Source organism: Microtus oregoni, unplaced genomic scaffold (assembly GCF_018167655.1).
Source record: "Microtus oregoni isolate MIOR12 unplaced genomic scaffold, Mior012 000015F_ref0000493, whole genome shotgun sequence".
NCBI lineage: Eukaryota > Metazoa > Chordata > Mammalia > Rodentia > Cricetidae > Microtus > Microtus oregoni.
The window spans coordinates 30,608,248-30,633,388 of NW_024543074.1; the positions used below are offsets into that span (position 1 = coordinate 30,608,248).

General features: G+C 45.3%; 1 protein-coding gene across 3 annotated transcripts in view; it reads left to right on the top strand.

The window, feature by feature from the left end:
- The window catches only part of Usp43 (ubiquitin specific peptidase 43), a 66,271-nt gene that overhangs the window by 2,008 nt on the left and 39,122 nt on the right, over positions 1–25,141 (top strand). For 2 of the 3 annotated variants that reach the window (XM_041665525.1, XM_041665524.1), the window contains exons 2-5: positions 7,445–7,576; positions 17,275–17,378; positions 20,705–20,797; positions 22,426–22,561. In XM_041665525.1, coding sequence (XP_041521459.1) covers positions 7,445–7,576; positions 17,275–17,378; positions 20,705–20,797; positions 22,426–22,561 — 465 coding nt within the window. Of the gene's footprint in view, positions 1–6,288; positions 6,384–7,444; positions 7,577–17,274; positions 17,379–20,704; positions 20,798–22,425; positions 22,562–25,141 lie in introns of those variants that run through there. The other variant, XM_041665526.1, reaches the window with a different exon arrangement.

The following is a 25,141-nucleotide window of genomic DNA, read 5'->3' on the forward strand; positions in this document are numbered from 1 at the left end:
AGGTAAAAAGGGAAAAAGGTCAAATGAGTGACCCAGTGCAGACCTATCATTTCCCTGTGGGCCTGTAGTTGCAGCACTAGGGGGACCTGAGCAGGTGGATCCCTGGGGCTTTCTGGCTAGACAGTCTAGCCGACTTGTGAGTTTCTAGATTCAATGATAGATCCTGTCTGAAAAAAAGCCGCGAGGAACACACTTGTTTGGTGATCATATACGCTTCAATGCACTGGTGGGCACACATACACAGAAAGATCAAGGTCTCTGGGGCTTTATGATTTTGATGCAGATTAATCTTTCCTCATCTGTAAAATCGAACTATATGACCATTACTTCATTATAAGGTAGTTGTGTTAAGTGAGCTATATATAGAGCACCGAGAACATGCCTGGTTCCTGGGGAATGTTTATTCTGGAATTACACTTCCTTCCTGCAGAGAGCCCTAGAGCAGGAAGGGAGGTGATCTTTGAGTAAGCTTGCCTTTACCAGATGCATTCCCACCCCATTGCTACAGCAATGAGAGTGGCAAGCGGCTTGGAAGAAGCTCACATTTGTAATCACGGCCAGTGACTCACCAGGAATTCCTCTCTTCTGCTGTCTGAATCCCCAGGCCCTGGGAGCACCCAGTGCCTTGGGGAAACTGAATGATAAGCTAAGCAAGTTGTTAATGAAGGAGATGTAATCTGGGGTTCCCTTGGGACTCTCAGGTGACCAGATTTGGAAGGTAGAGGAGATTTTAGAATCCCGACTTTTAAATATTGGGGATGGAAATCTAGGTGGGCTCTTATGGGTATTGAAACTTTCACCTAGTCAACATGTGCTTATTGAACGTGGAGACAGTCTATCGGGAACAGGGACTGTGTGATGAGTGGCCAGTGCAAACCCAGATCCTGGGACCCAGGGCCAAGTCTGAGTCCAAATCTGAGCATACTCCCCAGAAGTTTACTCTCTAGAGGAGAAATGGGTCACGGAGGCCCTCAATTAGAACTGGTGATAAGATAAAAGGAAAAATACAAGGTGCTCTGGATGTTGTGACAAGAGGGTATGATTTGTTTGGAGGAGCAGTTCAGCCTTCCCTGGTGAGGTCCCTTTGCCCTGAGTTGGGTTATGAAAGATGAAGTGTCAGCCAAGGACATGGAAGATGGGAGATAATGACTCCAGGCCTGGGAAGGAAAATGACAGCCCAGGAGAGGGGTGGAGCAGGAGTGGAATGAAGACCCAGAATCCTTTTGACAAATTCATCCATGAAGGCTCATGTAGTTGAGGAGGAGCGTGGAGAATTAGGGATTTGATCTTGTTAAGGAGATGGTCTTTAAAGATGATTAACTTACTTCAGACCCATGAGGGGCCCAGCATGTGGGGCTTGACCCTAGTGAGCTAGCTTCAGACCCAGGAAGGACCCAGCATGTGGGGCTTGGCCCCGCACCCACAAATAAGATGGGTTTACAGTATTCTCCCTTCTTGAGCCCAGAATCACCAGTTTCCCACACATAGCAGGACCAAGTTTTGTTTCAACAGAAAATGGATTAAATACACTTTAAAAAGTCCTCTCATCTATAGTTATTTTCTAATGATGTAGTTAAGTATGTGTATTGCAAAAAAAATTAGAAAGTATAAGAAGAATCTGTAATTCCCCAGAATCCTTATAATATAGACCATTGTAAACTTACTGGTATGTTGTAAACAATCAGAAATTCTAGTTCTGGCTGGGCAGTGCAGCTTGCACGCCTTTGATCCCAGCATTTAGGAGGCAGAAGCAGGCGAATCTCTGTGAGTTCAATGCCAGCCTGGTCTACAAAGTAAGTTCCAAGACAACCAGCAATGTTATACAGAGAAACCCTGTCTCAAAAACAAAAACCTCAAAACAAAACAACACCCCTCCCCCACCCCCAATAAAGAAATTCTAGTTCTGCATTCTGCTTGTTTGTTTTTGAGCTAGGGCTGCGCCCGACTACCTAGCCTGAAACTTGCTATATAGACCAGACTGGCCTTGAACTGATGCACCTGACTCTGCAGCCAAGTGCTAGGTACACACACACCCCTCCACACCCTACTGTGTGTGTTCTTTCTTTTTAATAATGTAAGTATTATTACAAGACCTTTTGGCTTTAGAATAATGCTCAGAACTTGACTTTTAATAATTGAATATATCATCAGATGGGCCAGTCCTTTGTGGAGACACTGTTGCTCTATTGCGTTTTCCAGTGAGCACACTGTAGTGAAAATGCCTGTATTTTTCTAACTTACTTTATTTAAAAATTGTATTTCTTTCCCTTTATGTAAATGGGTCCTTTGCCTGCATGTATGTCTGTGTGCCACATGGCACCCAAGAGGGCCTTGAATCCCTGAGAATGGAGTTACAGATGGTTGTGAGCCATTATCTGGTTGCTGGGAATCAAACCCGAGTTCTGGAAGTCATTCAATGCTCTTAACAACTGAGCCATCTCCAGCCCCAATTTCCCTGTATTTAAGTCATTGTTCTCAGCTCTGATTATTTCCAAATATATAATTCCATGAGTGGAATCGTGTTTTCAAAACAAAAGGAACAGCTGTTTTAATGACTTTCTGGAGGTGTAAGTTATATAGTGAGGTGCATCCATTTCAAGTGCTGAATTAGTTTTAGGAAGTGCAGGTACCTGGGTAGTCATCATCCCATCTTAAATGTGTACCCTCCATCCCTCCCTTCCATTTTTCTTTAGTTTTTAAGATAGGACCTCACTATGTAGCTGTGGCTGGCCTCGAACTCACAGTAACAGTCTGCCTCTGCCTCCCGAGTGCTGGGATTAAAGGGATTAAAGGTGTGTGCCTTCAGACCTGGCACCTTTCTTTTTTTCTTCCTAAATCAACTCCACTGGGTTTGATTATTATTCTTTTTTTATTATTTACAATCCTCATTGGTTATTTCTTTCCAAACAATAATGTCAGGTTGCATATACACATTTAAGAACTCTCCGAGAGCAGATTGGGTGTTTTTGTCTCATGAGCCCACTGGCCCTGGTTTTATAATACTTAACAATTGGCAAGAGAAACTCTGTGTCAATAGTGTATAGCACAATGCTTTGAGGTGTGTACACAGGGTAAGATGGTTAACTCAGAATAATTACATAATCACCAACATCAGGTACTTAACCCCTTTTCGAGGAGGGAACACATAATGTCAGTTCTCTTTGCAGTCCCAAATCTCCAGCACCTCATTACCCTTCCTGTGAGCAGGCTTGGTAATGGACCTGACTTACTTGATGGAGAACCGGCTTTACTTTTAGTCTTCAATTAGGAGTGAGGTGGAAGTACTTCCTGTGTTTCTTGACTAGTTTCTTCTACTGTTTGTGTTTCTGTTCGGCTTTGTTCTTAATGTTCTGTATACTTCCCTGTGTTCTCAGTATTCTCTACAAATGTTTTATACAAATTGTTTCTTTTTCTCCTACCCCAGTGCTGGAAGCTTTAGATTTGTTTATGCTATGTCTTTTTGTAAATATAACTTTTTTAAACAGAGTCTTACTGTGCAGCCCTGGCTGGTCTGGAACTCAGGGTTCTCCTGTCTCAGTCTCCTGCGTGCTGGAACCACAGGCATGCACCACCACACCCAGCTCCCTCAGGCTTTTTGATCTGTCTTCTATTTTGTGACATTCTAGTTTCTCTATGGTTGTACTAAGGGTTTCAGCCATCTGGAATTTCGCTTAGCTTAAAATCAAATGTAGATATACTTGTGCTTTAAATCAAATTTAGATATACAACCATTTTCTTTTATTTATTTTAACTTTTTGAGTTTTCTGTCTTTTACTGACTTGCAACTGGCGTCTGGCTCACTCAGTAGACAAGGATGACCTTGAACTTCTGATGTTCCTGTAGAGGCTCCTCTTTCTTGAAACAAAGATTCATGCTTTTTCTTTTTTTTCCCTCCTGTGGTGCTAAGGATTGAACTCAGGGTCCCTCACACACTATGAAGCACTTTACTAAATACTGAGCTGTATCTCCAGTCCCTTCACTTTTGTTTTGAAAGTTATGGACGAAACAGTAAGAGGAGAAACAGAAACATTAAAAACTATTGGGCAGAAAAAAATCTGGCTGGAACCATTAAATAACTAGAAGGAATGTTGAAAAATCACCAGTATTTGGGAGAGAACACACACTCTCTCACATACTTATACTCACACACACTCTCTCTCACACACTTATACACACACACACACACACACACTCTCACACACTTATAGACACACACACACTCTCTCACTCTCTCACACACTTATACACACACACTCTCACACACTTATACACACACACATTCTCACACACTTATACACACACTCTCTCACACACTTACACACACATTCTCACACACTTATACACACACTCTCACACACTTACACACACTCTCTCACACACTTATACACACACTCTCTCACACACTTACACACACACACTCTCTCACACACTTATACACACACACTCTCACACACTTATACACACACTCTCACACACTTATACACACACTCTCGCACACACTTACACACACATTCTCACACACTTATACACACACACACTCTCACACACTTATACACACACACTCTCACACACTTATACACACACACTCTCTCACACACTTATACACACACTCTCTCACACACTTACACACACATTCTCACACACTTATACACACACACTCTCACACACACACTCTCTCACACACTTATACACACACTCTCTCACACACTTACACACACATTCTCACACACTTATACACACACACTCTCACACACTTATACACACACTCTCTCACACACTTACACACACATTCTCACACACTTATATACACACACTCTCACACACTTACACACACACTCTCTCACACACTTATACACACACTCACACACTTACACACACTCTCTCACACACTTATACACACACTCTCTCACACTTACACACTCTCTCACACACTTATACACACACACTCTCACACACTTACACACACACACTCTCACACACTTATACACACACACTCATATATACTCTCATGCACTCACACACACTCTCTTACATACACTAACAATCTTACACACACACTCACCCTCTTACATACACACTCACGCACACATTCACATGCACACAGCGGACCAAGCTGAGCTGTGCTGCAGGATAGACATACTGAATACCATTCTCATCTTTTGTGAGTTTTTGCTCCTGCTCCATCTTGTGGTGCTGGGGATCCAACCTTGGGTCTTTCACAGGCTAGGCAAACTTTCCACATTGAGCCACACCCCCAACTCTTGGTTTCTTGGTGAAAAGGTCTTGTTTTATAGCCTAGGCCAGCCTGGAATTTAAGATCTTTCTGCCTTAGCCTTTCAGGGTCCTGGGTACAAATGTGAGGCTCCACCACTAGCTTTCTCATGGATACTTGTGGTCCACAGAAATATCCTTGCTTGTGTCTCTTATCTCTCCAAGTTACGTTCTCCAAAGTGGAATTACTGTGCATATACAGAAATACTTTACTTTTTTAAATTTGATTTTTACTTATCATTAATTGTGTGTGGGAGGGGTATACACACACATGCCTGTGAGTGCCAGCCTGTTACAGAACTTGTATGAGGGTTAAAAGACAACTTGCAAGTTCTCTTCATCCACCACAGGCCTTGGGGACTGAGTTCCAGCTGTTGTGATTGGCAGTAAGTGCATTTATCCACTGAGCCAGATCCCCAGCCCTACACAGTTTTGTTGTTAGGATCCCATCTTACCTGTCTTCTTGAAGTTGTCAAATTCTTTGTGAGGCTTTGATTATGATGTAGCCAGGCTAAGAGGAAGAGAATTCACAGTGACCCGAAGGTGACAGAACTGTGAGAGGCTAGACAAAAGTGCTGGTCTAGACCATAGACTCCAGAAAGTTTGGGGCACCTGAGTGGCTTGCTTACCGGGGGCTTTGAAACAGGGAGGTAGTAGACTTGGTGTCTGTAATCTTGTTGCAGGAGGGTCAGAAGTTCAAGGTCATCCTTGTCTACAAAGTTTGAGGTTTGGACTACAGGGCTGTAGGAGATCTTGGTGGTAGTGAGGAAGGAGGGGAGAAGAGAGAGAGAGAGAGACTAGAGAAAGATGTTAGTTTAGGATGGAACAATGAAGGAGTTTGAGCTACTGGACTGCAGGAAGATTAGTCTGGTTTCTTAGGAACCTATGAACTAGGGAAGGGCTGTGGTCCCTACTGAGATGTGGGCCGATCATCCTACACTGTTGAGTTCTGACTATTTCTGCTCACCTAGATGAGAAGATCTGTCCTACTTCATTGTAGGGGAGAGACAGAAGCATTTGTGTGGGGGGCAAATCCAGTGTCATCAATGCTAAGAGAAAGGACTGGTTTTAGAGATTCAGAGTTGAGGAAATGGCTGCACAAGAGGAAGAAGGTCAGTACTGTGAGACAGCTTTGTGGGTGGTTTAAGGGTAGGGTGGGTACACCCTGTTAATAGTATCTACAGATAAACAATGAGTAACTTTTTAGTACAGTGTCTCCTTCCTTTTCTTCCTCTTCCTCCTGCAGTTGTGGGGATTGAACCCAGGACTTTGTGTATTCTAGGCAAGCATGCTGCCACTGACCCACAGTGCCAGCCAATATGCTTTCAGTTTTGTTTGCTGAGTCAGGCAGCCCTGCCCGTGTGGGTGGTTCAGCTATAGGGAAGCTAGGGGGAGACTCCAACTGAAGTGATCAGAGTGAAGCCCCACAGCCGGCATGTTGGTGAGGGAGCTACACACGTGTGTATTTTACAGCCGGCATGTTGGTGAGGGAGCTACACACGTGTGTATTTTACAGCCGGCATGTTGGTGAGGGAGCTACACACATGTGTATTTCAGGAAGTCAGTTTTGCTGTCAGTATGGTCATTAGCAAAGACAGGGGAAGCCTTGAGAATTAGTGCTGTCAGCTAGGAGAATAGAATGAGAAGGGCGTTTCCCTGTGACCTGTGAGAGAGTGTGGAAGTAGAATGATGGAGGAAGGTCAGTGGTGCATGGTGTCCCCATGATCAGAGGACAAGGGCTTCAGGGAAGATAGATGGTCGATCGACGTTATGAAAGTATTGAGTAAAGAGCCTGGAGAGATGGCTTAATAAAGTGCTTGGCATGTGAGTGCAAGACCTGAGTTTAGATCACCAGCCCTTGCATGCATGCACGTGTGCACGAACACACACACACACACACACACACACACACACACATGCATGCATGCACACGCACATAAACACACACAATTTTACAGAGACATCCTCATGGATCTTCAAGGTCTGGAGCTGCCTTCTTTTCAGAGGACCCATTTGCTAGCTGGGGGTGGGGAAGAATATTTCTACCTATTTTGTTCCCAAGTTGTTATTTCAGGTCAAGGCTGCATGATGACCACTTGATAGTTTGGTGTTTACAGACCTTCCTTCATTTGTGTCAAGGCCCAACATGACTTTTATCTTTGTTTCCTTTCAGAATGCCGTTTCCAAGTATGGCTCTCAGTTCCAAGGCAATTCCCAGCACGATGCCCTGGAGTTCCTGCTCTGGCTGCTGGACCGTGTCCATGAGGACTTGGAGGGCTCGGCTCACGGACTGGCGTCTGAGCAGGTGAGCCACTCTCTAAAGAACATGTGTGTTGATCTTCCTTCTCCCCGTGGGCATTTACTCAGCTCTTTAGATTCCAGTGTATTCTGGTCATAGTGTACACCTTCTGGACTTGCTTGCTTTAGCTCTTGCTGGTTTTAGATAGGCATTCCTGCCTATTGCAGTATTTCTTGTCTTCCCTAATCCCAGTGGTAATCGTGAATAGGACTCCATTATGCCTCTTAATTTGGAAAACATTTTTCTCTGTATGTGCGTGCAGGCACGAATGTGAATGTCAGAGGCTGGTGCCAGGTGTCTTCTTGGATCATGCACCACTGGATTTTTTGAGACAGGATCTCTCGATAAACTGGGAGCTTGCTGATTTGGCTAAACTGTCCTGGCAACAAGCACCACGGACCTTCCAGCCGATCCTTCCCCTGTGCTGAGATTGCAAGGGCACATTGCCACGCCTAGCTCCTACGTGGGGACTTGAATTCACTTCCTTATGCTTGTGTGGCAGGCTCTTTTCTAATTGGGGCATCTCCCAAGCCCCGCCCCCAATATTTTCCTTAATTTTTTCCTTACCTATTCTATGCATTTCTCTGGGCATCTGGATCCATGAGAGTTCTTCTTTGTTATTTTGAGGCAGTTCTAATTCAATCAACTCCACTATTGCTTTCTCGGTTAATGTATTTCACAGAGCAGGTACTTTTTTTTTTTTTTTAAAGACATGAGTGTGTAATTTCTGATTTTGATGAACCCTCAGGTCTTGGGACAAAGGAAGCATTATAGTGCTGTGGGTTTGTTTCTGTTGCTGTTGGCTTTTGTTTTGTTTAGATGGAATTTTGCTGTGTTGCTCAGGCTTTAACTTGGGGCCCTCCTCCTAACTCACTCTGTCCCTGTAGTGCTGGGGGTTGGAGCTTGGTCATGTGTAGTCCAAGCTGGTTTTAAACTCTTAAACTCAAACTCCCCATGCCTCTGCTTCTCTAAGTTCTGGGATGACAGTTGTGTGCCACCACACCCCACACCCGACCACACTGTAATACTTTGTAACAGTTAATTGGCACATTGACTATGTTCTTTATGAGCTTTCCTAAATTAAGGTCAATAGTATCTCGTACTTTATTATGATCTCTTTATTGCTCAAGGAAAAGTGAGTGAAATTACATTATAAGTGGGCCAAGTTATAGTAACCAGATCCTCAAATAGTAGGTAACCTGTGCACCTTGAAATTAACCAGAAACTAACACATTTTTGGTGGATTTCACAGAAAAATTCAGGCCTAGCTCCCAGAACTGCTTCATAAGGTTTTTTTTTGCTTGCCTTCTCCCCCATCCCCCACCCCCCCTACCCCCCCCCCCCCACCCCACCTCACAGTACTGAGAATTGAACTTCAGCCTCAGGCCTGCTGGGCAAGTGTTCTACCCCTGGTGCTACATCCTTAGCCCTTCTGTTTTGTTTTATATCCGGATACCTGATTACCCATCCTTATCACGAAAACACTAACAATAACAACAAACCCCTTGGAAGTCAGACTTGATGGTGCACATCTATAATCCCAGCACAGAGAGTTAAAGGAGGGTCGGTCATGAGGCTGGAGAGATGTTTCAGTGGTTAAGATTCAGTACTGCTCTGCCAGTGGACAGGAGTTCAGTTCTCACAGCAGGCAACTCAGAAATGCCTGTAAACCAGCTCCAAGGGATCTCTCTCCTCCTCCTGACCTCTGGGCACCTAAGCATATATGCACACAGACAGCACAGATCATAAGTAAAATTAATCATAAACAAAGGGGAAGAGATTAATCAGGATTCTAGCCCAAGAGACTCTGCCTTGAAAGCCTATTTTCTTGTTTTAAAAGCAATCACTCCAATGATTGGAGAACACCAGAAAAACAAAACCAGTGGTCACCCTAACAAAACTCCAAGTAGAAGCCAGGTATGGTGATGTACGTATTTAACCCCAACACTTAGGAGGCAAAGGCAGGTGGATCTCTGTGAGTTAAAGGCCAGCCTGGTCTACATATTGAGTTTCAGGCTGACCAAACAGCAAAAACCCCAGGGAACCACACACCAATATGGTGCTGTTTCACGGCTGGGAGGGGAATGGGTGATTTTTTCCCCCTCTTATTTATAGTCATTTTTCCATGGATCTTTTTCAGATCTTTTTGTTTTATGTGATAGAAATTTAACTTCATCTGGCTAGAGGAAAAGGCACTTGTTGTCTTTCATAACCTGCAATTCTGGTTGAAGCAGCTTTGGGTGGGAATGCATCCAAGGTCCCAGGTGATGTCACCGTGTCTCTGACTCTGTCTCTTCATTCTCTTTCTGGCTCTGCCCACGTGGGTAGCAAGAGGGCCTTCTGCATTGCTCATAGAGTCTCCAGAACTGGCATGCCAGAGCAAACACTGATTGTCCTAGCGTTGTTAGCATGCTCATTCCTGGGCTTGTGGTCAGAAGAGTGGAACAGTCTGATTGGACTCCCCAGAGTCAGAAGCCTGTGGGAGAACATGTGCTAAGGGAGGCTTTTACAGAGGCAGAATTAATTGCAGATGTATGTTGTCTACTTCTGGGCCTTCCATAAATTTAGAGAACACATTTTCAAACACATACACACACACTAAGGATACTATTTACTGAGTATTCTATATTGTATATCTAATTGGACAATTTTCATTACCTATATACAGTAGGTACTCAATAAACTTATTAAATGGTTGTCTTATTTTAATATGCATAATGATAATTCGTATTTTATAGTTAGTGGAAACATAGATGTTAGATGTTTCCCAGGGCCACTCTTTGATAGTCTCATGTAGCTTAAACTGAACTTGAACTCGCAATGTAGCTAATGTTTTGAACATTTGATCTTCTTGCTTTTACCTCTTAAGTGCTAGGATTATGGGTGTGCACCATCATGCCCCTGGGAGGGTCATCGTCTTCTACCTGGTAGAATAGGACCGAGTCTGGCTCCATCTATCTCAGATCCAGTGTGTGTGTTGAACTTCCATTTTTGGAAGCCTCTGTGTCTTCTCAGTTACCTAGTAGAGGAGAGATATGGACGGGTGTCTCCACTCCCTCTTGCTGTGTAAACCAGGATTGTTCTCCTGTCCTTTCTCCTTACATGCCAGGGAGTAGATGGGAGAGATAGCTGTGTCACTTTGCTGTGACTGTCACAAAAGGCCGTGATAACCAGCTGAAGAGGAAGAAATGTTTACATTGGCTCTGGGAGCTTTCAGTCTGGATTTGGGCTGTGGGGAGCACTTCATGGTGGGAACACATGAAGAGCTGTTTATCCCATGTTGGCCGAGGAGGGCTGGATTCCTACAGTTCCCTTCCAGGGCATGCCCACAGTGACCTAGGACTTCCTACCAGACCCTGCCTCTTAAACGTTCTACCAGCTCCTAATAGTGAAAGCCTGGGACCATGCCTTAACACATGGGCCTTTGAGGGACATTCCAGATCCAGACTTCAGCAGTAGCCTTCTAAATTGCCTTTCACTCTTCCTCTCTATTCCTTTGATAGCAAGAAAAAAAATCATTTGGCTTAAGGGCACAGGGCAAGTGATGTATATCCAGGTCACATAGCTAGGAAACGGGAGAGCCTGTACACAAAGAAGGAAATCCCACTCCATATCAGACTTTCTGAACCTGAGCACTCTTGGCATCTGCGGCTGGATAATTTTCCCTTTGCAGGGCTGACTTGTGTCTTTGTGGCAGATGCCAGGGTCATTACTGACTTGTGCTGCTAAATGTGTGTGCAAACCTTGCCAAATGTCCCCGAAGTGGGGACCCAAATCAACCTTTAGTTGAGAAGCTCTGCTCTAAAAATCTTTGTTCCCTATGAATATGTGCCATCCCCAAACTGTTCTTTGAGACATTTGAATTTATTTACGTCATGAGGGCCTGCCAGTTATTCTTCATAATTTCAAGATACAGAAAAAGTAGGCATGATTAACAGTCTTTCAACTAACTTCTTTTCCTCCCTCCCTCCCTCCCTTCCTCCCTCCCTCCCTCCCTTCCTCCCTCCCTCCCTCCCTCCCTCTTTCCCTCCCTTCTTTCTTTCTTTTGGGCTGGGGATGGACCCCAGGACCTTGTGCTTGTTAGGCAGGTGACACTCCCAGGCCCCACTTCCAGTATTGTCCTCCATGGCTTTCTCCACACTGAAGCCAGATCTCTTCCGAAAGGGGACAAGATGATGTCATCTCCTGTTTGCCTTGCTCTGGTGACTTCCTAAAGACCTGGAACCAAATCCTCCCTGCCTGGGCCTGCCAACCTCTCAGTCTGATTTCAGGTTCCTCTTCTCGCTCCCTGTCCTCATGGTATCAGCTTTCGGTCCCTCTGTGGAACAGGTGTATTAGGAGCGGGGCATCCCTGGGCAAGGTCTGGAGGTGGCTGTTGGCTGGAGTAAGGGACTTACTCAGCCTCTCTCTGACCCGGTGACACCAACAGTGTCACTTTCTCAGCCCTCCTGAAGTTGCTTCTGGAAGGTGGGCTGCTTCATGGCTGGGCCGCGTATCCTGGAGGCAGTGGGCAGAGCCTCTCGGTTATTTAGCAGGAAACTTCATTTTCCCTTTCCACAAAGAAAGCTCCTGCCCTCTGTGTAACTCTGAGTGATTTTCCATTATGAAGGTCTTTCTGTACTGAGGACATAGGAAAGCTTGTAATGAGATTTGTTTGTAAGGGGAATAGAAAACGTAAGGGCCACTCTCTTTTTCATCACTTTAACGATTCTCAAATACTTCATCCTGCAAAGGCTGTATTTTCACTGCCTCCTAAACACCAACTCATAAACAATCTTTTTGATAGTTTTCTAGAAAGTGCTACTTTTGCAGAACAAAGGTGGGAATGAGTCTAAGGAGAGAAACAGCAGACATGCATCAAGAACCTATTGTGTGCTAGGCAAGAGTCTTCCCCTCCCCCTCCTTACTTTCTGAGACAGAGTTTCCTTCTGTAGCTTATCCTAACCTCAAACTCACACTGTAGCCCAGGCTGGCCTCAAAATTCAAAATGAGTACAAAGTTCCTTTCAACCAGTGATCTTCCTGTGACAGCCCCCAAGTGATGGGATTACGGGTGTGAACCTCCATGCTGGTGTGTACCTCATCTTGTGATTTGCACCACAGTTGCACGCTAGGGGATGCTGCTCAAGCATCCCTGAAACTCTGAGGTCAGCAAGGTTTGCTCACCTGGGTCCAGATTCACATTCCTCCGACCTCACAGTCCATGTTTCCTAAATGATGTCCCACTGCCTCTCCTCCTGTCTTGCTCAGCATTTTCTTTCTACGCTTCAGCCCATGTGACCCCCATCTACAGTCATGCCTAGTGTCTCAGCTTGTCATTTCTCTCTCGAACTTTCCTGTGTAAGTTCCTGGTTGCACGGAACTTAAGCCTTTCTAGGAGGGGAACGTATATCGTCAGCCAGGGAGAAGTCACGGCATTACATGGGGAAACTAGTCTAGGATGAGACAGCTCTGGGTTAACGAGGAGCCTTGATGGCAGGAACTTTCCTGTCTAGTCTGACAGCTAGAATCAGTGTTTTTAGCTTTAGTCACACTGCTCATGTTCTGGCAGGGACATCTCTGTGCAGTTTGGGTCATGGACCTGTCTCTTGGTAGGGAATTAAGCTTTTCCTGGGGAGACATAAGCAAACATCTCTTTATCCCAGCCAGGTCACTAATGGCCAGCCAAATTAACCATTCCATCCAAGTCTAGCTTGGAGAACCAATGAGTTTATGGGGCTCAATTAGAGGAGCATGGGTGAGGGGCCTAGAGATGTGTGTGACCTCAGAAGAGCTGTTATCACTAACGGGTCCTTCCCAGTGTGGGTAGCGACCTCCTAAAGTCACACACATGGAGTCCCCTGCTTTTCAGTCAGCCTTCCAGCTCCTCTATACTCTAGAACCGCCTGAGACCACTCGCAGCTAGGTTGGGACTACAGCCAGTTGACGGGACATAGGAAGTGCGGCCAGAATCTCAGTGAGGACCTAATGACCCTTTCTAGGTTCTCTTTTTATGAGGGAGCAGCAACAAGCTGGGGGTGTGGAGAGTCTTGTGTGGGTAGTCCCAGCTGAGCTCCACTCAGAGGACAACATTCCACATTTCCACCCAGGGACTGGACTCAGGGGCTCACAAAGGGTAAATCCTGGGGAGCCAGAACATCCCTGTGTCCACACAATGCAAGTTCACCCCTCTCTGTCCTTGCAATTATCCGCCACTCAGCATAGTTGTCTTTTACTCCAGCCCCACGCTGGAACACCAAAATGGTGTTGTTTTCCTCTTTTTCCTCTTTTGGCTTTTTTGTGGGGGGGCCACCACCCAGCTCCCAAATAAATCACACACAGAGACTTATTATTATTTATAAATGCCCAGATTTATCTTGTCTTCTTTCTTGCCAGCTTTTCTTAAATTATCCTGACTGCCCTTGCCCCTGGGCTTCTTCCTTCTCTTCCATCTATATATCTTATTTTCACTCTTACTCTGTGGCTGGCTGGCCGGCCCCTGACATCCTCCTCTCCTCCTTTCTCCTATTTATCCTATGTGCCTGCCAGCCCCACCTATCCTTGCTCCTGCCTTGTTATTGGCCAATCAGGGCTTCATTAGACCATCAGGTGTCTCAGACAGGCAAAGTAACACAGCTTCACAGAGTTAAACAAATGCAGCATAAACAAAAGCAACACAGCTTTGCATCATTAAACCAATGTTCCATAGCATAAACAAAAGTAACACACCCTAAAATAATATTCTACAACAATTCGAGTTCTCTGTTTGGCTGTTGAGACACCCTTGAATTTGGTATGTCTTTCTCCAGCCCCATCTCTTTTGACTTCTGTTAATGGAGCCCGTGTCCAGCCACCCCTGAGTGGCGACCATGGAGTTGGTGTTTTTATCCCTTTCTTTCTTCTCCTTGGTTCTGCTGAACTAAGAGCTCCTCACGCAGGATGTCTTGATTTTCCCCTCCCATCTCTTTTCATCTTCATGGCTTCTTCTCAGGTCACCTGCTTGTTACTTGGACACTTAAATCTTCTGATGTCCTCCTTTTCCTAGGGATGGCTGTTGAGTTAAAGCATGCCTGTAAGCATGGAGCTACCACTCTGGTTAACAAACAGATACCTAGGCTGGCACATACTGAGTACTCTACAGGTGGTGGGTGTTACATATTGAAATAGCTGATAGTTTTGTTTGTCTGTCATCTATCTGCCTACCAATCATCTCTCTGTCTGTCTGTCTGTCTATGTATGTTGTATGTATGTATGTATGTATCTATCTATCTATCTATCTATGCTGGATATGTCAACACAAACTAGAGGTGTCTGAGAGGAGAGAACCTCAAATGAGAAATCGCCTCCGTAAGATCAGACTTTGGGCAAGTACATAGAGTATTTTTTTTTTAATGATTGGTGGGAAAGGGCCTAGCCCATTATGGGTAGTGCCACCTCTTTGCTGGTGGTCCTGGGTGCTATAAGAAAGCAGGCTGAGCAAGCCATGAGGAGCAAGCCAGTAAGCAGTACCCCCTTATACCTCTGTATCAGCTCCTATCTCTAGGTTCCTACCTGGTTTGAGTTCCTGCGTTGGCTTCCCTCCGTGGACTGTGACTTTGGTTATGTAAAGCGAATAAACCCTTTCCTTCCCAAGTTGCTTTAGGTCATGGTGTTTTATCACAGCAGCAGTAACCCTGACTAACACACTATCTGTGAATGACTAACTCCTCAAGACATGCCTTCTCTCAGATGGGCGCTCTCATGACTCCCATATTAGAATTAGGAAACTGTTCGCATGCTGGAGATTTAATCCCCACACTTGTGTGCTGATGGTATTTTGCAGTGCTGGGAATGGATCCCAGGGCCTCTCACATGCTAGGGAGTAAGCATCTCCCTACCACTCAGCTCCAGCCTCAGTCCTGCTAATGGTATTTGGAAATAAGCCAAGACCTTTGGAGAATAATTGAGACAGATGAGATCATGAGAGTGGGGTGTGCCCATGATGGGATTGGTGGCTTCATAAGACCAGGACGAGATGTCTGCTTTGTTGTGAGCCCCGAGGCCCTTGCCAGGTGCTGAGAGGATGTAGTGCCATCTTCTAGCCTATAGAATTACAAGTTAAACCAGCCTTTCTCAGTATGACCAGAGTAGCGGTACATGCCTGTAATCCCAGCATTTGAGAGGTATAGGTAGAAAATCAGGAGTCTTAAAGTTGGTCATGGGTCCAGAGTGAGTTTGAAACCAACAGAGCTACCTGAACCCCCCTGTTCCCCCACACAAGACTCTACCCAAACACAAACAAACAATGACAACACAAAACAAGAGAGAATAAATTACTCAGTTTGGGTATTTTATTATAGCAACAAAAAATGGACTGAGATTAAAAGCCTACAAAGCAAGTAAATTATTTAACTGGGTTAGAAAAGTTGAATGTATTAGCCACGTGTGTTATCACTGTTAGAAAATGCTCAACAGAAACAATTTAAGAGAATAAAGATTGCTCATGGTGACACAGAAACAAAGAGAATATGTCCAAGGTCCCCAAATGCCAAAAACTGGTCTAGGAGATAGATATTCACATAACACACAGAGGTGTGCACAGTGTTATACTATAGTTTTGTGTTGGAGATGTTTTGAAAAGCATCCCTAGTTGGAGAGGAAGCTCAGTGGTAGAGCCTAGTATGTGTGAGGCCCTGGATGCAATGCCCAGAACATGTCTAAAATGACTCCTCAGGGTAGTGAGGACAAAAAAAAAAAAACCTGAGAAATTGAGATGCAGTGTTGGCAGGCAAATTATATGTCTGGTCTTACATGGATGCTCAAATATTTACTCAACACCTTTGTATTTTGAGGTACTGTGATTGGAATGGCCCCCTGGACTGCCCTATCCAGCAGCATGGATCCTGTGTAGCAATTATGTCCTCTGTGTGGTGTGGAGTGGGCCGAGAGTAAGGGTACCTAGGGAACTTGGGAAGCTGACGCAGTTCGTACTGGGAGTGATAGCCTTCCAGAGGAGACTGGGGATATTGGTGTGGACGAGAGCCCTGAGGGAGGAGAGGTGAAAGATGACCCAGAAAGACAAATTAAGGATGCAAGGATTTGGATCTGATGTTTGCAGACGTGATTAAGAGTGTTGAATTAGGGTAATTAACTTGGATTATCCAGATGGTCCCTTAGCACAATATTGAGTGTTGTTATAACAGAGGCAGAGGGAGTTTGGAGACCACAGAGGACAAAGCGGCATAAATATAGAGCAGGGAGAGGTTTGAAGATGCTGGCCCTGAGGACGGTATGGTGTGGCCACAGGATAAGCAATTCCAGCAGCACTGAATCTGGAAGAGGCTAAGAGAAGATTCCTGCCTAGAACCTCTGGAGCGGGTGGCACCTTCCTTTTAGACTATTGGTACCGATATTGGCCCTCGCAGGACATAGGTGAAAGCCCTGCCATCAACCCCAGGGCAGAGTTGGACCTGGGTGTGTGTGTGAGCTCCCCGCTATGCTTATCTTCCAGTTCTGCTTTCAGCACATGTATCTACCCTTTCTCATGGACTCGGTGGGGGAGCGGGCAGCAGGATTGGAAGAACACTGAGGGATGGTAAAAGCAGTATTGAAGATCATCACTCCTCAAGGCTCAGGAAGGGACAGTGTGGGCACTGGGGGTGGGTTTAATGGGCTCCATGGTCTGGAAGCAGCTGTGTGACATATGTGGACAGGACGTCACTGGATTTCTTTCCTGTTTCTTTGCAGCTGCCCCCAGACACCAGCAAGGCCTCGGAGGACCTCCGGCCATCTGCAGCTCCTCTCCCCCTAGGCCCCAGCTTTGTGCAGAGCCACTTTCAAGCACAGTACAGGTGAGAGGTGCCATGTTCTTCAAGTGTGGTCTCCAGGGGCTCTGCACAGAGGTCGCCTGTGTCTCATGGCCCTTGACCCTGCACGACAAAACACACAAAGACCCTTCCCTTTCCTGTTGCAGCCCCAGTCAACCTCCTGTGGACTCCAGGCCTTGAGGATTTCTTCTTTTCCTTTTTGGCTCTTGGAATGGCCCTCTGCTCCCCTTTAAAGGAAGGAAGGAGTGGCTGGGGGATGGTCCTGTAGAGCAGGGATGTGAAAGCCAGAATATCACCAGTTGAAGTCATACCGAAGCAAGGGGGGCCCTTCCTGTTTGCGCAGCATGGCTTGAGTTAGTCATTGTGAGCTCAACACAGCATGGGGGATATAGAAATCATCACATGGCCATGTGTATTTTTATAGGAAAGTAGGGAAGTTTGAAAGAATTATGGTGTTTAGCAAAAATACCTGCAGCAATGAGACTTCAAAGAGGAGACCCTAGCCCCAGACTGCTCGGCCACATGTGTCTTTTCATGGACTTTGATGACTGAGGAGGATCAAATGGGGGGGGGCGCATGCTCAACAAAGATGACTACAAGCTTCAGGGTGAGAATGAGCATAGAGGTTGAGACTTACGGAAAGCCACTGGATACAGAAAACCTCTTATGTGAGATTTCCACATCTGTGTATTTCAAACATTTTAAACTCCATATTTTAAAGACTGAAACAAAATCAAAATTGAACATGTGAATGGTATGATGATTTGACATGTGTCCTGTAATATATAATGTCATGCTAAATGTATGTTTCTTTAAACATTCATCATTGGTTTATGGTAAAAAAAATCTCATAAAATATATAATATTTAGTTATTTTTAATGATTTCACCTACATGGTTAAATACAGGACTTTGTGATACCTGTGAGCTCATGCACATTGGTCAGCATTTCTTCATCTGCCATCCCTTCTCCCTGATCTCTGGTCATTGCCATTCTATTCTCAACTTCTGTGAGAGGGTTGTTTTTTTGTTTGTTTGTTTTTTTACAGTCAATGTGTAGTATTTGCATAGGATTTGATAATACATTTTTGCTTTATATACTATTAAAATATAGTGCTTATGATCTATGTGAACTTAGAATGAGGCTATAGCTCAATGGTAAAGCACATGCTTGGTGTATACAAGGTCATGTTCTTGAACCAGTTGGATACCATACAACTGAAGTTTGATACAATACAACTCTATGGGTTTGATTCTCACTTCCATAAGATAATACATACATTCACACACACATATATATGTACATACATACACATATAATACAAATACTTAGCTAATTATTTAGAATTTTTCCCCCCAAATCACACATCTCTTGCTACCTGAGATAAATTCAGGTAATAGAAAGGTCACTCTGGGGCAGGAGATGTGGCTCAGCGGTTAAGAATACATCGCTCTTTCAGAGGCCAAGTTTGGATCCCATCATCCACATCAGGCAGCTCACAAACTCCCATAATTCCTGTTCCAAAGGATCTGACAGCTCTGTCTGGCCTCTGCAGGCACCTGCACATGCTCACATGCACACATATACATTTATAGAAAAGAAGTCAAGGTCATGTTCTTGGACAAGTTTGATACGATGCCCCTCTATGAGAGGACATGCGCCTGCTTTTGTTTTGTGGAAGCTAAAAGAAGCAAAGAGTGAAGCAGGGATTAGGATGCTTTCCAAACCCAAGAATCTATCCTGTGACCTGTTGGCACAACCTGGCACACGGTGATCTGAAGAGGTGGGGGGTTCTGAAGAGAAACTGGGCAGCAGAGGGAACCCCCACAATGCCACGCCCAGCAGCCAGCAAATGCTACAGGACACACTGCTTTTATCAAAGCACTACCTTGACTCTCCTGGGTGAGTTTAGCAGCAGTGTGAGCTGGGGACACTGGGGTGTGATGTGAGGCCTCATGCTCCAGCACTACCAGCAAGCAAGGAAACAAAAGGTCATGGGGACTGTTTTCTAAATCACTGCTAACCTTCTGGTAACTTCTCTCTATTTAGATAACTTGTATTCCCAAGGTCTAGCAATGAGCAGATGCCTCAAGTAAATCCACAGATTCATCTTCTTGCTTTCCCTATATCATTATTGTTGTTGTTGCTATTATTTTTATTGTTATTATTATTTTCTTTGAGATGGTGTCTTGCTATATAGCCTAGGCTGGCCTGGAGCTTTTCCACCCTTCCACCTCAGTTTCTCGAGTACTAGGATTACAGCTGTGAAACACCACATCTGGCTCTTGGGAAGTTTTTAAACTTAAGATGCCAGAGACCCTCCTTTCCCTCATTGAAATAAAATCCATGGCAGAAAAACCTAGAAGTCTGGACCTTGAAAAAGTGCTTGTGGGTTAGTGCAAAGGCTCAGAGTAAAGGTACTTGCTGACAAGCCTGGTGACCTGAGTTCCATGACAGAACCCTCATGGTGGAAGGAGAGTACCCACTCCAAAGGCTATTGTCTGACTTGACATGCATACCGTGGCATGCCCACCCACCCCCTATGAAATAAATAAATGTAATTTAAAAAATTTTATTTGTGTGTTTTGGGGGCTCAGGGAAGCTAAGCACCAGGGATAAAAAGACCCTGAGACCCCTTTGGCCTGAAAGTTGGTATGCAATGTTTTTTCCCATCCTTAGTATGCTGAGACATGAGACTAAACTCTCCTCCTCTCCTCAAAAGGGGAAAGTCCTAAAACATAAAATTAAGCATCTTACTTCAACAAGTATCCATTTAATTTTGTTCTTTGGTACATTCTGGTCTTGAACTTCTGGGTTCTGGTGTTCTTCCTGCATCAGCATCCACACCTAGCTCAATTATACATTTAAAATATACAACCCAGTGCCATGTATGCTCACAATGCTGGGTAGTCATCCTCTCCTTCTGGTTCCTGAAAACTTTTATCACCCAAAGAGAAAATCTGGTACCCAGGAGTTAGTCACATTCCACTTCCCTTTCTCCCAGCTTCTATAAACCATCACTTTGTATTGTGTCTCTTTGGCTTTCCTATTTTACATATTTCATACCAACAATGATACAATAAGTAGCCTTGTGTGTCTGGGTCTCTCTTGGTACTTGACGTGATACTTTCAAAGTATCAGGGCTCTGTTTCTTTTTTATGGCTGGGTTGTATTCCACAGTGTAGATGTACCACATTTTGTTCACCTCTTTTCTATAGCCAGGTAGCTTGGTTGATTCCCCTCTGACTCTTGTGAACAAGGCTGCAAGGAACATTCATATATAAGTTATGAGCTGAGCACCTCTCTTCTTCTGTGTGATGAAGGTTTGTCTCTGTTCTTTACCCTCACAGATCTTCCTTGACTTGTCCTCACTGCCTGAAGCAAAGCAACACCTTCGATCCTTTCCTGTGTGTGTCCCTTCCCATCCCCTTGCGCCAGACGAGGTACGTGAGTGTCCTGAGTGTCATGGCATGCCCGCCGTACTCGACCCTTCCCTCCTCTCTCCTGGGTACCCTCTGGTTCTCAATCTGCCATGTTTCACTTAGCGTTTCTCTAGAGACCAGTCCTGCAGTCAGGTGACACTCAGTACTGAATGGGTAAGTAAAGAGAGTCCATTCTTTAGCTGAGGAAGGAACGTGAACAGGATTCTTGTATATGTCCATGCTGTGTCCAGACTTAGGTCTTTGGCCCTTTCAGGAGCTGGCACAGGCTCCACCCTGCATCAGACAAGGGCCTCTGTTGCTGCAACCTCTTCCCCATTGTACCTCAGAATCCCCTTCCTTCTTTATAAAGGGACAGGGAATTTTTAATTCATTCATTGTTTTTTTTTAAGACAGAGACTCATTCAGTAGCTCAAGCTGGCCATCCCTCTGCCTTACCTTCCCAAGTGCTGGGTCTATAGGTATGAGCTACCACATGTGATTATAGGGAAATGATTTTATGAAGGAGCAAAGAAAGAGGAAAAACAGCTTTTTTGGTAAAGATGAGAAGAAAGTGGTGTTGGGATGAGCGAGCAGTGGGCTGCAGTATCCAAAAGCAAGGAACTGGCAGTGTGGCCCCTTTCCTGGAAGCCCATTTTGCCACCAGCACAGATGGCCAGGCCAGTGTCTTGGAAGGTTGGTGAATCTGAATGTGGAGCCAGTCCTGGCATGGAGACGGAGGTGCTTATCACTCCGTCCTCGGCCCTATCCCTCCTTTGTATTCCCGTGGACATCTTCATGTGTAGGGTCTAGCAGAGCACAAGTCCTTTTCAACCAGGCCCCACTCCCTCTGCTCAGACCTGCCGTGCTGTCTCTGCCATCAGCGCCACAAGCAGAACTGTTATCTTAAACAGTAACGTAGGTCATACTGCCACTGGCAGCCTTGGAAAATGTAGGCTGAGACTGAGGACCCTTGGTAGCACCGTGGTTAAACAGTGACCCTGAGACAGACTCACCAGGTTCTTACCCTCGCTTATGACTTGGCTAATTACCACAGCACGGCAGACTCCCCCAGGAGTGGCCTCTGAGGGCTGTGGGGGGAGTGGAAGCGGAGATTGACAAGGGGAATTCTCACCAAGGACAAGTCACCAATGCAGTTGATTTCTTTTGGAAGGAGCAGCTTGGCTGTTTTGCTTTACAAAAAACAGGTTGTTTGTGTTGTTTTTTGAGACAAGGTTTCTTTGTGTAGCCTTGACTATACTAGAACTAACTCTATAGACCAGGATGGCCAGCCTTAACTCACAGAGATCCACCTGCCTCTGTCTCCCAAGTGCTGGGATTAAAGGTGTGCACCACCCCCGCCCAGTCTTGTTGTTTGCTTTTTAATCCTTTCTCTTTAACTGTTACAGTCATGGGACCAGAGATTTTTGCGATTTGGCTTCCACTCAAAACCCTTTTATGTTCAGCCCTCTGGAAAAGCAGTTTGTGAGATTTGGCTCTTTTCTGCCACCTATTGGAAGGGTACCTAAAGTGCAAGGACCCAACTAGCAAATTGTGTATAAATGCTGTCTGTCCCCATGGTCCTGGTGCTGGTGACCATTTGTGTCACCTTAACGGACATTAAGGATTTTGGCTCCTCTTCTGTTTTCCAGATTCTTGAGTGTCACTTTGGTCTTCCCCTCCAAGAGCCAGCGGTTTCTGCGGGTTGGCCTGGCTGTGCCAATCCTCAGCACTGTGGCGGCCTTGAGGAAGATGGTTGCTGAAGAAGGAGGCGTCCCTGCAGAGGAGGTGTGCTGGAACTGCTGGGCCTGGCCACTGGGAGACAGAATGCTGACTGGGCCAGCCGCCCAGGCTAGTGTGTGGTTCCCAGATGACTCGAGCATGACTCACTGGCTTCTGTTTGATTAGTTGTCCCCTGGGTGTTTGTGGTGACCTGGCCTTGACATCTCCCTGCATTATTTATCACTCAGGGTGACCGCAAGGGAACACTTTGCCATTCAGAAGGTGATGGAGATTGCCATCCAACAGCAGCTAACCAGTCATACTTACTAAGTGAGGGGCATTGTCCTACGGCTGAGCCCTCCCTCCCTCCCTTCCTAAGATAATAGAGTCTCACTACATGGTTCTGGCTAGCCTGATACTCCTGTATATAGTTCAAAGTGGCCTTAAATTTGTAGCCACCCTTCTGCCTCCGCCTCTCTAGTGTTGAGGTTATAGGCATGCACCACTGTGCTCTGCTGTGCTCGGCTGACTCCAAGAGTCAATCTTATCCACTCTTGTAGAGAAGAAATTACAAAGGTCTTCATCTTGGAAGCAAGGAAAAAGGTTCAGAGGGGTTAAATGAATGGTCTTAGGTCATACAAACAAGGAGGTGTCTAAGCTGGGGTCTGAATGATGTGGTTTTGTGCATCTCTACTTCTGGGAATATCGACCGGGTACCAAAGGGATGCTCAGTGAGATGCAGACACTGAATGTAATGTGAGAGAAGATGGAGAAGGTGGGAACAGAAACAAGAAACAAGACTCTGTTTTGTCTTGCTTGTTTGAGACCACCTCACTGTATAGCCCAAGCTGACGTTGACCTCATGATCCTCCTGCCTCAGCTTCACAAGTACAGGGGTGAAAAGATGTATGCCACTAAGCCTCTCTTCCTCCCTCCATCCTTCCCTTCTTCCCTCCCTCCCTCTCTCCCTCCCTCCCCCCTCCCTTCATGAGGCAAGGTCTCACTCTGTAGTTTAGGCTGACTGTAGAACTCACTCTGAAGCCCAGCATGGCCTTACACTCGTGGCGGTTCTCTTCCCTCAGCCTCCTGAGTGCTGGAGGTTACATGTGTGAGCTGCCACACTCGGCTTGATTTTGCTTTCTAAGGAGTCCTGGTGATGAGCTGGCTTTACTATGCCTGGAAGACCCCTGTGACATGGTGGGATAAAAGTGATCCATTGACAAGCAGCGTGGCAAGACAAGAGAATGCATGAGTTTCCTCATTGCTGTGACCAAATATGCAGCAAAGGGCAACTTCTGAGAGAAGGAGATTATTCCTGCGCACAGTGGGAGGGCTACAGCCTGTCCTGGCGGGGAAGGTGCGGTGGCAGCTGTGTGAGGCAGCTGCTCACACTGCTCTCTGCAGTCAGGAAGCAGAGAGAGATCAACGATGGTGCTCAGCTTGCCTTCTTTGCATTCAGTCTGGCCCCAGGCTCACATTCATCATGGGTTTTCATCTTCAGCTAAACCTTTCTAGAAACACATTCCTGAGTATTTTCAGGTATGTTTCCATGGTGATATGAAATCTAGTCGAGTTGACAGTTTAGATGAGTAGGGTTCTAGCTGTGACTCAGCTGCTCTCCAGCTCTCTGGCCAGAATTCTGTTTCTTTAACTCTAAAATTTATGCTTCCCAGATAGCCTGGTAGGACCTTTTAAAGTTAAACAAACGAAAACACGTGTAACCTTTTTTTGTTAAGTAATAGTGTACATACAACAAAGAATATACATCTTACGGTTGTGGATGTCTGTGTATTTGTATAACCACCCTGGTTGCCAAGGCTTCCACCATTCCAAGGCTGCCTCCTACCTCTACCTCAGGAGCCCTGACCTCCATCTCTACCTGTAGCATTGTTATGAAACTCTCACACAGGGGGAAAATAATGCATATTTTCCTTGTAAATTCTAAAGTGGAGCTTACGAGATGGCTCAGAAGGTAATGGTGCTTGCCATCAAGACTGATGTCCCGAGTTTGATCTGCCAGCGCCTTCGTGGAGGGAAGAGAACTGACTCTGGAAAGTTGCCTTCTGACTTCTAAACACATGCTGTGGTTGACCTTACCCTTGCAAAATAAATAAATGTAAAAAATGAGTGAACTTTTAAGTGTTGTAGGGAGGGGTGTGTGTGTGTGTGTGTGTGTGTGTGTGTGTGTGTGTGTGAAGAGAAAGAGGGAGAGCAATTTGAGAGAATTGACAGTAATGAAAAGGTCGAAAGGGACAGTCTGGCAGAGGCAGAGATTGAGCAGCAGCAGGACTGCTAGCAGTGTGAAGCACCAGATGCTTTGCGAGGGGGATGGGACTCACATGGTGTCAGTAGAGCATGGGCAGTCTGACTGGAGCTGAGGCGTCCCTATTGATGTTTTGATTTATTTGATTGGCATGCTTGTGAATGGGGATGGAAGTATCTGGGCATATTTATTCTATACCTTGTGATTTATGATACATATATTAATTTTTTATTTACCAAAGCTAGTGTGAATAATGAGCAAAACCTAATGTTAAAAATTCTCGAAACTACACAGAGATCTTGGATTTGCTCTGATTCCCTTACACCTTTTTGGTTTAGATGTTAGTGCAGATAGAAGCCAGGTATTGGTGTCGCATGCCTATA